The sequence below is a fragment of the Podarcis tiliguerta genome, assembly GCF_965153285.1.
Source record: "Podarcis tiliguerta genome assembly, chromosome: 7".
Lineage (NCBI taxonomy): Eukaryota > Metazoa > Chordata > Lepidosauria > Squamata > Lacertidae > Podarcis > Podarcis tiliguerta.
In genome coordinates, this window is record NC_139540.1 from 27,171,867 (window position 1) to 27,188,341 (window position 16,475).

At 40.6% G+C, this 16,475-nt stretch overlaps 1 protein-coding gene across 3 annotated transcripts in view; it reads left to right on the plus strand.

Annotated features, from left to right (window-relative positions):
* MMP16 (matrix metallopeptidase 16) overlaps positions 1–16,475 on the plus strand; it is a 174,459-nt gene that overhangs the window by 70,870 nt on the left and 87,114 nt on the right. For 2 of the 3 annotated variants that reach the window (XM_083451122.1, XM_083451124.1), the window contains exons 3-4: positions 6,039–6,053; positions 10,867–10,989. In XM_083451122.1, the coding sequence (XP_083307248.1) occupies positions 6,039–6,053; positions 10,867–10,989 (138 nt within the window). The remainder of the gene's footprint in view (positions 1–6,038; positions 6,054–10,866; positions 10,990–16,475) is intronic. The other variant, XM_083451123.1, reaches the window with a different exon arrangement.

A 16,475-nucleotide genomic window follows, 5' to 3' on the forward strand; every position in this document is an offset into this window, starting at 1 on the left:
AATAGTGTAGCAGCGAATTTCTTGTGGTCAATCTGTAAACTAGATAGTGATCCTAGTTTCTCAAATCCAGAATGAAGTTTCCATATAAACTGTTTTGCTGCATTCAGTATCCCTGCTTCCAGGAGTTTGGTAGCAGCAACTACCACTGAGAAAACATACTTCTTTTATCTTTTCCTTTTCCATTTATAACTTTCCTTACTGTCAGTTTGCAATAGGTGATTTTCCTTTGGTGAAATGTACAGCTTCTCCCAAACTGCCACTAATGTGGCATTTAAAAGTTTCAAGCAGTTGAGGATCTGTTCTCCTGTCAAAAAGCTCATTCATGTTAGCTTAACAGAGAACCCTGTCTCTAATCTCTCCCCTGTCTATTAAATCTGAAATATGTTACTGAAATCTAGAGCTCTTAGAAGGCATCCTGTAGTTTCTCAGTCTACGGCTAAGATGATGCCTGTTGCTGGATTCTCTAAATTCCCAAAGTTCAAGTATTTCTGACCCATTCACCTTCCCTTAGGGCACCCATGAGGCCTGCTCTTTATTGCTTTTCAGTGCAGTAATGCATGAGCGAGTGGAATGAAATGATTTTTCCAATCCGATATTGGCATCAGCAGTTTCAGTAGTATGTTTTCTGAACTGCTAAGTGAGTTGGAGGCGGAGAAGAAAATTCCATCAGCTAAAACCACCAAAAAGGAGAATTCATCCTGGTAGCATGAAACAGGAGTGAATGTACTTCTCCAGTCCTTTTGCACGGCTATTGGAATATGACATGGAGCTATTTTAGCTCTGCTTTAGAACCTTTGAAGGCAAGTGAGCTAGGTTATTATCTCCCCCCAAACATAACAAGCCAAGTTTAACTGGTGGGCAAAACTAGGTGGTAGAGTGGTGCCACACCAACCTCAAGTTTCCCCCTCTACCCCCTGGTAAGCAGCAGCAACAATGGGAGGTCATGCCACCGACTACTGGGACAACATTTTTTCCAGTAGGTGCATAGAACTTCTGAATGGAGAGGAAGCCTGCAGTTTCTTTCATCTCACTTGCCATGATAACCAGGGCAATCAAAACTGTGAATCCCTGCTTACAGTGATAAATGTGACATCTATATATCTCTAATCTATCTATCTATCATCTATCTATCTATCTATCATCTATCATTTGGTAATGATAGCATTAGATGACTACAGCAGGTTGACCAATTTTGCTCTACTACCTTTCATTGTATCTTTGAGTATTCAGTAGTTCTCAGATGTTTGCTTTTCCAAGTGCTTATTTTTGCACCTAAAATCCCCTTAAAAAATCAAGTTGTTTTCAATTAGGATAGCCAATATAAGTTTTTTGAGAGGTAATCTTCTAGTTAAAAGCAGAATCTTCTTGATCAGGCTTAGTGCAACTTGTGATGATCATCTTAAATACTTCCTGAGCTGAGCTGCAAGCCAATTAAAAGAGCTTAAAGGAAAACTAAATCTACTAATAAACTCTTGGGAATAGATGTGCATTAGATTTATCCCTTAGTCTTATAGGTTTTAGTTTTATTTTCACCATAATCCAAACGCTTGGTGATAGAGAGGAGTTTCTTCTGAAACCTTTTAATGGACAGACCCACAACATGTATTATTGGAATTGCTTCAAAGCTACTTTTATAGTATTACCTGCTAGCTTTTAATTTAGACCAGGATAGAAGAAGCAATGACCCTGGAGAAAGGATGGCAATTAACTAGGGCAATTAGCCCATCCAAACTTTTATAAAGTCATATAGGTTGGGATCCTTGGCCTCCACTTATGTTATCATAGCATTGTAGAGTTGGGACTCCAACCCGCTGTACTGCAGGAATCATAGCTAAAGTTACCTGACATATAGTCATCCAACCTCGGCTTTAAAACCTCCAAAAAAGGAGAGTTCACCACCTTCTGAGGGCATCTGTTTTGCTCTCAAACAATATAATTTCATACAAATCAGATTGTTCAGTTGTCTCCAGCTTCTCATATTGTGATGGAACGTATGGAAACCTAACTTTTCACAGCAAGCTGGAAGAGAGAAGTGATAACATTTTGCAACCATCTGGTATGCATTTTCATCAAGACAATGTTAATTTTAAAAATGTGTGCCTCAATTAGGTACATGCTCATATGAGCAGTGTGCCTTGGCTATAGGGCTGCTGAAGTCTATATTTATCAAGCATCACCTAACTTCTCATGGTACTTTTCTGATGAAATACAATGGGTGATATCCAATTGTGGCAGCCCACTTGTAATACTGTACAGCCATTCCACTAGGGTCTATCAGCCATATTGTAGCACAACAGCCAAATCCAATGTTTATCTTGATACTATGAAACCCCTAGTGCAACTGGCGTTGTTATTGTTATACCTGTGGTGACATTTAAGCTTGAGTGCTACTACTTGTGCAACAATGTCAGCTCTCAAAATACTTGTACAATGTCACCTCTCAGAGTTCTTGTATTAACATCACATCGTATCCAATTTTTCTGCAAAACTGTATTTGTGAAAGCTTGCTGGAAGGCATCCATTAGGATTCTTGACAATCTGGACATGATGTTTCCATGCCCCCTGTAGGAGAGGCAGGTTTAGTGCAGTGAAAGCTTGCTGTAACAAACTGAATTGTTACAGACTTAATTGGAATTTCTGTTTATGGTGCCCTCAGCCTAGGGATGATATTGCTGTCTGAAATCTGCCTGGTATCTGCCTAACTTCATATAACTAGAAGTCTGTCTCCCTCTTATTCAGAACCAGATTAAAGTATAGTAAAATCAAGGGGAAATTCCAGTCTTACTAATCTGGGAAATGATATAGATTGGAAAAGCCAGAGGAACATATGTGGAAGCAAAATATTATTTTAATAAGCTTTATGTTTTGCAAGAAAAATGCCAGGTTATCTCTTTAAATTTTCTTATTTTCTTTATTCCTATTTCTTCAGCGTAATGCTTTTGATTTCCTTCTATAATGGTTTCATAAAGTCTTCCCTTTGAAAGAGGAACATTTGGAAAATCAGAATTAGCTTTGTTTCTTTGGAAGACTGTTTGCTCTATTTCAATATAACACACAAGGAAGAATGCTTTGAACTGAAGATTTAGCATGCAGCCTTAAACAGCTCTGCTTCTATTTGTGCAAACAGCACATACTAGTTTGTGATATTTGGCTGTTGTAGCATTTGTTATGCTTCAGTCCTCCTAAACATTTTTTTTTCCTGCTGATGTAGTTTTAAGTTCTGACTGAGTGTGCAGGAGGGAGAGGACTTGCAAAGCACAATATGTCTTGGGTACGCCTGAAAGTATATATTTTAGATGTTTTGCGTCTAGATAATCCTAAATAGAATTAAGGATAATCTAGAGTTATTATCTATCTTTGTGATCTTCAAAGTTCACAAGATCAAAAGATACTAGTTTATAATGAACATTGGAGAATATGGTCTCTCACCTTTAAAATTGGTAGGGCAGCATGGAAACTATCAAGGAACAATAGCAAGGTAGGTCAGTATTAATGGGAAAAGTCACCCAGGGATTGAACCTGGAACTTCTGCATGCAAAGCAGGTGTTCTACCATAACCATTCCCTTCATGTATTCCTAAATATTTCCTGTGAGTCTATCGCAAACATTAAAAAACTTTTTTATTCTGGAAAGGTTATCACACAATTTAACACGGACCAGAAAACACAACTATTTCACAGCCCAAGTGGCCATGACTTGTTTCCTTTCTGAAAAGTGATGTTGGAAACTATCTACAATTCTATTCACTGTGGAGCAGCATTTGATAGAGAGTGGAGCAACTCTACATTGGATGTCATGGAAGTTGCTTTTATGTGAGAAACTGAATAAACCCTATGTGTAACTTGTCATGTGTGCATGACAACTGAATGCACTATGTGTAACTTGTCATGTGTGCATTCAGTTGGCAATTATCATCAGTTCCTGATTTCACTTACAAAGTGGAGGAGTTGACCTGGGATGGTGATTATAGTAATGATGCTTTAAAAAACGATAAATACTGCTCAAAAGTATATGCAACAAAGAAATCCACAAGTGTAGCAGCAACAAACAGTGGGAAGTATGCAGTTCACTAAAATGTATATGTTACTAAAGTGTAAATGTGTTCTTGGGATAAAGATAGGGTTTGTGAACTTCATTTACATTAAATAAGGACAGTCCTAGACAGAATGTGTCTAGGTTACAGAAGTCAGCAAGCAGTATACTTCTTTGCCCTAGCTGTGCTTCGACATACATCATACATTGAGTCATACCTCTGGTTTAAAGCTAATGATAGTGAAGTATTTGTTACAGTGACTTGGACGATTCTTTTGACCACTGCAACGGAAAGCGAAGCAAATGCATACAAAGGCTATAGGACATGATAATTCTTTACTCTGAAGGGTAATTGAATTTGGGTTAAAATGTTCTGTGGATTATAAATAGTTCTAGTGAGATGAAAGGATATGGAATGAAACTTGAATATTGATTGCCTACCTGTGGATTCTGTCTTCTGTGCTAAATCCCTCCCTTGAGCACAAAGCCCTTTACGACGGGAAGAATATTCTCTGCAAAAAATGCCATCAAATGCTTGACAAAGTCTGAGAGCTCTTCTCAGCCATGGCTTTGAAGCTTAGGGTTGAAAATGGGCCATTTGGATTATTTACAGCCCTTGTCTCTCTCTGTAATATCTAAGGGGCAAACATTATTGTTTTCAACACACATTGCCACTGATTTGGCTCACAGAGGGCTTGTCCAGATAGCAGCTTCCTCCGTCCCCACTCTTGGGCATGGTAACATACAACTAGTTCACAGGAAGTATGCTGGAGAAAAGTAGATTCCCTTTTTATGAATCAACCCTGTAGTGCATATAGGAAGTTCAAGTCACAGATAGAAACATCTTGTGCCTGTCATTTTGGCCATGAAGATGGGAATAAACAGAGATGGAGAGTGGGTCAGGGGATAATGGCAATTAAGCCCTTTCTTGCCTTTAATGCAGTCAGGAGTTGGTAGGAGATTTAACAGCAGTTAATTTAAACCCTACGGGTGGTGCTGTGGTCTAAACCACTGAGCCTAGGGCTTGCTGATCGAAAGGTCGGCGGTTCAAATCCCCGCGCCAGGGCGAGCTCACATTCGGTCCCAGCTCCTGCCAACCTAGCAGTTTGAAAGCATGTCAGAGTGCAAGTAGATAAATAGGTACTGCCCCGGTGGGAAGGTAAACAGCGTTTCTGTTGCCTGCTCTGGTTCGCCAGAAGCAGCTTAGTCATGCTGGCCACATGACCTGGAAAAACTGTCTGCGGACGAATGCCTGCTCCCCCGGCCAGTAAAGCGAGATGAGCGCTGCAACCCCAGAGTCGTTTGCAACTGAACTTAACGGTCAGGGGTCCTTTACCATTACTTTTTAAAGTTAAACCCTAGTTAGTCTTAACCATAGTTTACTGTTATTGGCTGGACTGTAGCACTCAGCCACAGCTAAGATGAGAAGGAGAATAAGTTACAAAATGTTTATCCATCCTGAAACACTGAAATACATTGTCCAAGGTCATTTTCACACATGAGGCTTAAATTGGTGCTTGCATATCCTGTATATTTAAATGCAAATGCATCAAACATTTAATTCAACCCAGATTTGGACTTATTTTAATTACCATCTGCCTGTTGATTGCCTTGTTTTAATGCTTTCTGGTTTAAATAATTTAATGAGTTTAATGTAGTTAATTGTATTAGGGCCTAAAGGTGGTGTATAAATGCTTTTTATAAATAAATATACTCTAGAGGGGGGGTGTAGCTACAGTTCTGTGGCCTAATCTCAATCTCCTTAAATGTAATGTAAAGCGGTAGCTCCATTACATCTGCAGTGAGTGTAAACAATGGGTGATCTCCGATTCAGATGACTTCAAAAATAATCTTTTTTAAAAAAAACAACCTTTTTCTCAAATAATTCTGTACTCTGTTCCAGATTTTATTTCTATGTATGTGGAATAAATGTATGTAGAGTATTTCTAACATAGGATAATAGTTCTTGTTTTTGCTTTATCCCTTGCCTCTTTCGTTTGATGTAGTGATATCACCTTAAGGTGAGACCATCTGTCTTTTGTTATTTGCTTACTGCAATGTGTATGAGTGCTGCTTATTGGTGTAATAGCTGTATAGTATCAATGCATGAGAACCGCATGTTGCCCTTACATTTGTTCCATCTGAAAGATTATGGATGTCTATGTTTATTTTTAAAGATAAATCACACCCTTTTATTATTACAAATTATAGTGCATACAATCTATAAAACACACATAATATAGTCTTATTTTAAATACAAATTAGTACATACATACACTCTTCAGAAGACCCCTTATTCTATCAGTCACAGCCGCTGATCAAAATAATATATCATGATGGTATTTTTTTAGCTATCTGAAAAAGAGACCTTTCTATGCAAGTGGAAGGAAATTCCTTAAGATTTTATAGCAGGGGTGGAGAACCTGTGGACCTTCTTGTGTTGTTGGACTCCGGCTCCCCTCTGCCCCAGTCAGCATAACCAATGATCAGGGATGATGGGAGTTGGAGTCCAGCAATTCACCAGGAGGGCCACAGGTTCCCTGTTTTATACAGATCCAATGCATCACTTAAGCTGTCTTTTCTTAACGATCACAGTATCCCGGCTGCACTTGATATGACCTGTCATTAACATTTTAAAAGCAAATCCATTTTGTAGTGCTGTGTCCTCCACACATGTTCAGAGTTCTCAAATTGTACTTGCCTAGAATTAGGTATCAAAATATATGTGGGAATTTACATTGGTGGACATAAAAGGTGGGTTCAGTCCAGATGATTTCAGTTCACTACAATTCACTGTCTTTTGGTGCCAAAAGGCTTGCAAGGTTCTGACAGTTGTGCTTGAACAGCATTGTGGAGATAGCTATCAAGCAACATTTTTCAAATGTCGGGTCTTTGGAGTTAGAAGCAGTTACACAACTGAGTAAATACCACAAGGCCGACTCTTGCACAACGCAAGTATGTGTGTGGCAGGGGATAGCAGAAGCCAATTGCTAAAGTTGTCCCTCTTTTACTTATCCAAGGCATATGTCCTTGGTTCAGAAGTTGCAGGTCTTGTTCAGATTCAACATGAGTTTCTGTCTTGATAGCTGGTGGTGAGCCTCATCGTGTGTCTATGCACTTTACAGGGTCAGCTCTGAGATGTCTTTATTCTGAATTTATCAGTGGGGCATTGTTGTTTCCCAGCCAGCTAGTTAAGCCTATTTGTGGGGTGGAGAAAGGACGTTTGCCTAAAAGGAGTTGGTTTCCCTTCAACCTCACTAGAAGACACCTGCATTTTTATGTTGGTACATTCTTTAAGCATGTAAGGTATTAGCCATACAACAAGAGAAAAGAAATAAATGTTTGCTGTGTCAGAGAAGCAGCTCCATCCTTCATTTAAATATTTAGTAAATGTTTACTAAACCCACTCCATGAGATTTTCTGTTTGCGGAACTAACAATTAGAATGCACAACTAATAATATTTCCTGAATTTAATTTGACTGAACCCCTGCATCGCTGTTACTGTAAATCTGCTAACTATTGTTTGTTAAAGAAAGGATCTGTTTTCTTTAGCCCATGAATGGTTTCTTAGTAGCATTCATTTTAAATTGGAAGCCTCTTCTTATCAGAGTAAGCATACATGGTTTCCATTGTGAGGACTCCAAAAGACTTTTCTTTATCTCTCTTGCTAGTATTGAGCTCAAAGCGCCTGTTGGACAAGAGAAAAGATAGTTCCCTCTGTATTTTGGATACCTATTCAGACTCAGTGACAGTTTCATGAAATGACAGGCTGCAATCCTGAGGGTTTGTTCACGTATACTGAAGGGCTTGTCCGCACCAAAGAACTTTTATATGCCCGGATGGACTTAGGAGATACTTTATTTGATTAGCAGTCTCTATTCTGTCTTACCCTTTTTGTGGCTTCCTGTATAGAATGCCAGACTACAGACTTTTTTGAGGAGGAGGCCACAAAGCCCATACTGGGTCTAGTTGTCTCATTCATTGTATTGCGGCCATTTTACACAAATTATCAAATGGAGGAATGCATCTCTCCTATTTTCAGAGCATATTTCATAGAATTAAACAATTGGCAGGGAGAGTCCAGCACCACCACCTGAGGGAGACCATTCCACTGTCAAACATCTCTTACTGTCTGAAAGTTCTTCATGATGTTTAGTCAGAATCTCCTTTCTTGTAACTTGAATCCATTGCATTGGGTCCTCCTGAGCAGGAGAAAACAAGCTTTCGCCATTCTCCATATGACAGCCCTTTAGATGGCTATCATATTTAAGTGTAATCATTTGCATGTAATCATTTGCCTTGTAAGCTAATAAGACTCCCTCTACCTAGTGTAGGCTCAGTGAATGCTGAGGTGTCCCTCCAACTAGTGGAGGGATTATATGGGGTATTGATAGTTGCTTGACATTTAAAATAATGGGAAGAACACCCTTTCCATCTGGTTCTCTTTCTTCTGCATTAAAACAGGATCCTTTGTACCTCTACCACCCTTATATGACTACCCCACCTAATCTAGGCCAGGGTTTCCCAAACTTTGGACTTCACCTATTTTTTGGACTACAACTCCCATCATCCCTAGCTAGCAAGACCATTGGTCAGGGATGAAGGGAATTGCAGTTAACCTCATTATTAACCATATCCTAGTGTTTCCTAGACCAATTTTTCTATATTGGATTGAGCTGAATGCAGGTGGATCAAGAAAGGGAGCCTTTCTGTATGCCAAAAGGGCAACAGCAATAAAAACCCTCAGACTGACTTGCTTGGCTGACTTCCAGAGAAAGTCTAATATTTGTCTAATATTCATTAGCTTTTTCTTTGGAAGTCAAACACCTATTCTCCCTGCTCACTTTTGATCTATTTCAGTTTTGATCAACCCTGAATTTCTACTTCCATGCACATTCTGCAGCATGGGAGCTACTTTATCGTTGCCTGATCCTTTGATGCAAGTGAAGGCTGAAGGTGAAGAATGTGGCAGTGTGGGTGGAGGTGGTTATCTTTTGGTCTTTCCCACAGAGTTTGCACCCAATTAATGCAGGGTTTTTTGCCCAGGAAGTTGTTGTGCCCTTCTTCCACCGAGAAACTGTATTTTGCTAATTAAGGCTGTTTGCTCTTAGTGGAAAGAAACTAATGAGAAGCTCAATTATGTCAGAGCCTGAGACCAAACAATCCCTCTGTGTTTTTGGGCTAGAGATGAAATGAAACGAAGCTTGTTCAGATTTTTAAAAAATGACTTGAAAAAGAGACAGACATCTAAACACAAAGGCCACAATCCTGCACCAACTTCAGCTAATTTCAGGGAAGGGAAATCAATTCTATGTCCTAATTCTGTATTGGATTGTATCCAAACTGTGAAATTACTTTTTGAATCAATTGCATTTTATTTGCCTGTAAATGCTCCTGTAGTTATTAGTGAACCTTGGAAAGTGAGAGCAGCTTCCTAGTGTTACATGGCAAAATACAAACAGCTCAGCTATTCACTGTTTCAGTGACTCAAAATGAATGCAACATTAGGACATTGTCATTGTGATTAGGTATGATTGTGAGTTTCTAATAATGGTGGTATTCAACCCAGCCTAATGGTCGTTATAGACCTTTATTATCTTAAAAGGTCCAGTCACAGACCTAATAGTAATAGTAATAGTAACGTGCTATTATCTTACACAGCAATTTTAGTTTTCAGAGTAAGGAACACAATATATTAGGAATGCTTATGAAATTCTCCTGTCTGAATCTCTCTCCAGTGATGGGGTTTCCAAATGACTTGATTGTCAAAGTTACCTGTCATGTGTCCTATCTTTTGATTTTTGTTCATTCCACTGCACACTTACTGTAATTTACATCAACCCCCCCCCCTGCATGTTGCCGATGCACACGAGCGCATTGACTCATGAGAACGCAGTGCAAAAAGGATTGTATCAAGAGCTCTGCTTATACTGTGCGCATCATGTGCAGATTCAATCAATGCCCTGATATGCATGGGGTGGGGGGGTGGGGAGAGAGAGATCAGTGTAGAAAATGGTGCTTTTGCTATTTTAGAAATTCAGCAAGTTAAACCAGAGGGCAGGTAGATTGAAATGTATGGCAAAGCCATCCTGTGGCACAATAAGCAAATGAGATATGGGGCATTTACTCATTCCTCCAATGTGCATTATATTTCTATAATATGGGTTAGAGAGAGAGAGGACTGAAGCTCAGTGGTGCAATGCATGCTTTGCATGCTCAATCCCATGTTCAATCCTTGGCATCTTCAGGTAGGGCTGGAAAGGACCTGTCAAAAACCATGAGAGCTCCTGCCAGTCAGATCACACTAAACTAGACTGATCGGGGGTGGAGGGAGCCAGCTTCCATGGTTCCGCAGCTTCCATTAATAGCAAGTTTTACATATAAATCATTCTTGCTGTTGCTCTCTGCTCTCTCAAGGAGCTGCCTTCTTCCTCCAGGCACTTTTTTTGAAATAAAAGAAACTGAAGGTAGCCATAATCAGAGCCCAGTTCACAAAGCACCATCCATTGTTGATTTCCTACTTAATTTGCACAGAGCTCCTGAATACGAAGGAACCATGCAAATCATGAACAGGTAGCAACCCCACCTACCAATCTGCTTGCTTGCCCCTTTCTGTCTCCCTGTATGGGTATTCTAATGGGATGCGCTGTTTAGAAATGCCAGCCAGGAAATAGATGCGGAAGTGTGTGGTGGGTGAGAGTCGTATCTTGGAAGGGTGGAGAGAGAGAATAGCTGTTTATTAATGAAATGAGCTAGCGGTTGTCAGCTGCATTAAGAAGTTATTGTCACTGTGTGCCACTGATCTCTTCCTTTGTCTCCTTATTTGTTTAAAGCTGGATGAAGAAGCCTCGTTGTGGTGTGCCTGATCAGACACGAGGCAACTCCAGATTTAATATTCGTCGAAAGCGATACGCATTAACAGGACAGAAGTGGCAACACAAACATATCACTTACAGGTAATGAAAGCAGAGCCGTGACCCTTTCCCTTGTAAGTGCTTTAGCATTGCAAATAAATAAATAAATGCAGCTCTATTACTGAGATATGATTTGTCAAAGACAATGATGTTGGTATGCAGCTTGAAAATATTGATTTGCATGTCTTGGGAGAAAATGCTCATGAGCTGCAGAAGCAATGAATGATTTTCTGGAGTCCAAATGGTCCGTGATTATATAAAGTGTTCTTTTGAAGCTCTCACTATCAAATTAACCTCTTGCCTCCCTTTAAACCTCTATGAACATCTTTCAACAGGCTTGGCAACTTTTCTGGGGAAGTTGCTCAGGAAGAACAAAAGTGGGGTCTACTCATCTAAATATGCTCACCACGTCATGGGGAGCAGGGAGTGCTTTCTGGATTTGGGGGCGTTCAGGTCTATGCCAAAGTGGAATTACATTGATTAAAAACTGGCAAGTGGCTGATGAAGCATTTTCATGCCTTTATAGAAGTATTTGTGTGTGTGTGTAGGTGTAGGTGTAATTCTCTTAACGCTTTTAGAACATGCGTCATGGACTGGCTGGATGCAGAAGAATGGTGAGGGACAGCAGCTGGTGATCCTCTGGGGGTACCCCCAAGGGAAGAAGGCTCAGAGCCAGGGGATTGGTGGTGGGACACTGGTCAAATGGAAAAAAGGGAGCAGACTGGGAGGAGGAGGTGTTGGAAGCTGAAGAAGCAACAGGGTTTAGTGAGCAGGAAGAGGCTGTGGCAGAGAGCAGCCCAGAATCAGAGGCAGAAGCACATTTAAAGATGCAAACAAAGAGCTAGTGTAGCTAGGAGGCCTGTTGAATGTAGTGGCTCAAGGGGTTGACTGTCTAAGCTTGCAGAATACCCACAGGCTCCACCTTTGTTCTACAGTGGAGGCTGGTCCATTAGGGGAAATATATACTGTGACCTTTATATCTAGCCAGGGTAACTGGCTATCCATGTTTAAGGCTGGTGTGACAAAGGTAGATTTCAACCAAAGAATGGGTGAGCGCTGTCACTGTTACAAGTTCCAGAAATTTAGGGTACTTAGATTGTTCATCACTATGAGAATGTGAATCCTTTGAACTTCTTTGCTCATCATTATTGATTGATTTTATTGATTTGTCTAGTACTCTTTTGAACTGAGTTATATTATTAGATTTAGTAGCTTCGCAGGAGAGCAGGTTCCATAGATGAAAGACTATAGCTTAGTGAACAGAGAACATGATTTGCAGGCAAAAGGTCTTGGGTTCAATCCCTGGCGTCTCCAGGTAGGCCTCAAGCCCTGGAGATCTGCAGTATAAACAAAGCCCATCTAGATAGACTGAGGGCCTTACTTTGGTATAAAGCATTACTTTGGTATAAATTCCAATGATTCCAAAGATCAATGAATTTTTAGTGTCAAAAACAATTTGCTTAATTTCACCCTAATTTCATAGGACATAGTGCAAGTAGATAAATAGGTACTGCTCTGGCGGGAAGGTAAACGGCGTTTCCGTGTGCTGCTCTGGTTTGCCAGAAGCGGCTTAGTCATGCTGGCCACATGAGCCAGAAGCTGTACACTAGCTCCCTTGGCCAATAAAGCAAGATGAGCACAGCAACCCCAGATTCGGTCATGACTGGACCTAATGGTCAGGGGTCCCTTTACCTTTACCTATTCATGCTATTGCTCATTTTCTGTATATTTTCATTGGCATATTAAAAAAAAACCCTTACATTTTTAAGATGGGCTATTATGAAGCTTGCTTGCAGAAGAGATAGTCCTAGAACATCTTTGCCTGAAATGTTTGGATTTTCTTTGAACATGATTAGGAAGTGGTGTGTTTTTTTTGTGTTTTTTTTTTTTTTTTTGCTTGAGCAATACTCATTTGTATTTATATATTAAATTTCAAACATGCAAAGTCCTTCTTGTGTATTCTTCTGAGAAATCCTGTACAATCTTGTAACGTAGCTCAGTTAAGAAAAGAAGGGCACTGGAATAATGTTTTATGCTAATATCATAATGTGATGTTACTCATCCTAAGCTTCCAGAATAAATCAGGGTATAATCTTAAATAAGCTGTTTCCTCTCCTCCCTTATTTTAGCAGTCTCTCCCCCTTCCCTTTTAGGGACACTGATTCTGATGATTTATATTCCCTGAGCCAAGTTAGGGTTTCTTCCCACTATGCTTACCCACATTGGATTTCATTTCCCATTCTATGGCCAGTCACCTTGTTTTGAGACAAAGTGCTACAGAGCTCGCTGTCTGCTTTAGATGTCTGCATCTTGAGCTGTTGCGTATAGTCAGAAAAATTGGAAAACTCACTCGCTAGCTGTCCCTTTTCTCCCAGATAATGAATGAATGTGATTAACTGCACACCCTCTTGGACCATCTTTTGTTTCCACCTCACTCCATTGCCTATATTGTGTTTAGTTGTTTCTTCTCTGTGTCGTGTATTCCAGGCAGCAAGATTTCCCCCCAGTATCTTGAGTTTACTTCGTACGAAATTGCTTTCTTAATGGGTGTGATCAATAATTCAAAGAACTATGTTGAGAATTCAGTAGCAGTTCTCAAAGTGTGAAGCAGGCTTCTCCTGTAAGGTGGGGTCTGTTAAGAAGATAAGGACCCTGCTGGGCAATGGCAAAGCTTCATTCAGTTGCAGGTCCTGTTTCCCAGAGTGGCCAGTCAGAGCTTTCGAAGGAACCCATAAACAAGGCATGCAGGTGCCCGATTAACTGTTATTCAGAGGCATACTGTCACTAAATGCAGAGGTTTAATTTAATTAGTTCATAATAAAATAACTATTGGATTGAGCACATGAGACTAATAGTGGGTCCAATGATCAAGGAGGCAGTTTCTGCTTGTGGTGAAGAGTGAAGAAGGCTGATGGGGCTCGTAAAGTTGAGAAGGAAAACTCTGATCCAAAACCTCCACTTCCTTGCAGGATATCTTAAGGAGAAGAAAAAGCTAAGGAGTAAACCCTACACAAATCCAGAGTGAAGTCCCTAAGATGGTTGGATGGCATCTTGTATGCCTCCTTCTGGCAACTGCTGCAGCCAAGTTGGCGCCAAGCACATTGCTCTGCTTTTCTTTGGACCACATCAGTAAGGCTGAGGGGAGGGGGTGAGGTCCAGCACCGAGGGCCTTCTGGCGGTTCCCTCACTGCGAGAAGCGACGTTACAGGGAACCAGGCAGAGGGCCTTCTCAGTAGTGGCGCCCGCCCTGTGGAACGCCCTCCCACCAGATGTCAAAGGAAAAAACAACTACCAGACTTTTAGAAGACATCTAAATGCAGCCCTGTTGAGGGAAGCTTTTAATATCTGATGGACTATGGTATTTTAATCTTTTGTTGGAAGCCACCCAGAGTGGCTGGGGAAACCCAGCCAGATGGGCGGGGTATAAATAATAAGTTGTATTTGTTATCTGGGTAACCCAGGACCTCCATGCACGTGGCCAAGGCTATTGCCCTGGGAAGGTCATTTGAGTGCTACTAATGCAGCAGTTTGACTTCACCCCTAGAGGTGACTAAGACTTTCAGCAAACAAACATTAGGACCATAGGCATCTGCTGAATCTACCAGAAGGGCATCCTACAGGAGTTTTGTGTTGATATCAAATGAACCTCACCGACTAGGGGGACAACCAGTGGCATCCAGTGACAATCCAACAGATGTAGATATAACTCATTGATTCCTAAGCTAACTTAATTGAAAGAACTTTCCAGAAGGAAAAATTCCCTTCCCTTAAAAACCTCTCCAGGTGGGTTTTTGTGGGTGGGGGATCTCTGCAGTGTGTGGTGTCACATGAGAGACAGCTAGGATGGGCTAATTGCCTCAGAGCAGGTAGAGATCCACTCAGTCCCTCAGCAGCCCTCTGTGCCCTATCCCACATTATTCAGGAGGGCACAAGTGCTTGCTAGGGCAGGTGCAGGCACTGTTGTAGTGAGGCAAGAATGGGAAACCTTTCCTTCTGTGAACTTATTTCAGTTAGCTTATCTTTGGATTCAAGGCAAAGATGCTACCACCTTCTTCTTCTTCTTCTTCTTCTTCTTCTTCTTCTTCTTCTTCTTCTTCTTCTTCCCCTTTTCTAATAAGCATTTCCATTTTGGACTGACCACTGCACAGCCACCTGTTGGATCACAACTCCAATCAATCTTTATGGTACAGTCATAACTAGATCATAGTTTCCAGCCAACCTGTTCAAATAGATCTCGTTGGAGCTCTTCGCAGTCAATGCCATCCTGAACAATTTGGTGTCAGTCACAAAACACTGTTACAAAACACGTCTTTCTCTTGACGGGGAAGCCAATTGGTCTGAATTGCAGAAAACTGATTTTTCTGTGGGCTTCTTGGAATAGACTCTGTTAGCAGTGGTGGAATTCACCTTGGTAGCTTCTAAAGTTCAAGCCAGCTTCCTTCCTTCTCACTAGTATGATAAATAAGATTTTACTGCTTTTAGGAATGTTTTGTTTTGTTGTATTCACTAGTTTATTTTACTGTTTCTTCTCTGTTGTGACCCATAGTTGAAGCAGTAAAGGCTGATATATACATTTATACTTATATAAACACACACACACTACACACACACAAAATATGTGTGTGTGTCATACGTGTGTTTGTGTTTATATTTTAATATATATGAGAACAGCCTTCTGGCATCTTATTTGGTGTCTATACAAATTGTGTAACAGTGAAAGGGATCTGCCATGAAGGAAGTCTTCCCCATACAATTGAAAATACTGTAAAAAGGACCAAAAGCTCAAAGTAGTTACCAAATTGAGAATAGTGCTTGTTGTCACAAGCTGCTGCTTTTTTTTTTTTTTTTTTTTTTTGACAGATTAGATATATGACTGTGGATGTCTGGGAACAACTGCATTTTAGACGGAAAGGCAAAATTGACAGAAAGGGACTACTTAACAATTTACCTGTTTATTGAAAATGGCACAAAACTATGTATTTCTCCAATTCAGCCTTCCCTGCATCTGTCATCAACAAGGCAGGCTCATCTATCACACGGAATTGTGTATATGCTTAAAATTGTGCTCTTGTGTTATTACTATTAGAGTTCATGTATCAAAACGTCACTTTTTTCTGTTTATGGCTGCAAAACGTCCTCTGCTCAAGGACAGAATTTATTTTTTTTGCCTTATGCCGAGGAATCTGATTCTAGAAGGGTCACCAAACTCAAAGTCTTCTGGAAATCTTTGCTTTCAGAAGATGGACATTGGTGGGTTTTGCAACAGATCACTTTATCAGAGTGGAGCTGAGATTGTATTTGTTGGGACTGATTCTAAGCTGTAATTGCAACCCCACTCAGGTGTTTAACTGAAGATTTGGAGGAAGATGTCAGGCCCACCCCCACCACCCAGTGTGGTGTAGTTGCTAAGAGTGGTAGTCTCGTAATCTGGGAAACCGGGTTCGCATCTCCGCTCCTCCACATGCAGCTGCTGGGTGACCTTGGGCTAGTCACACTTCTCTGAAGTCTCTCAGCCCCACTCACCTCAC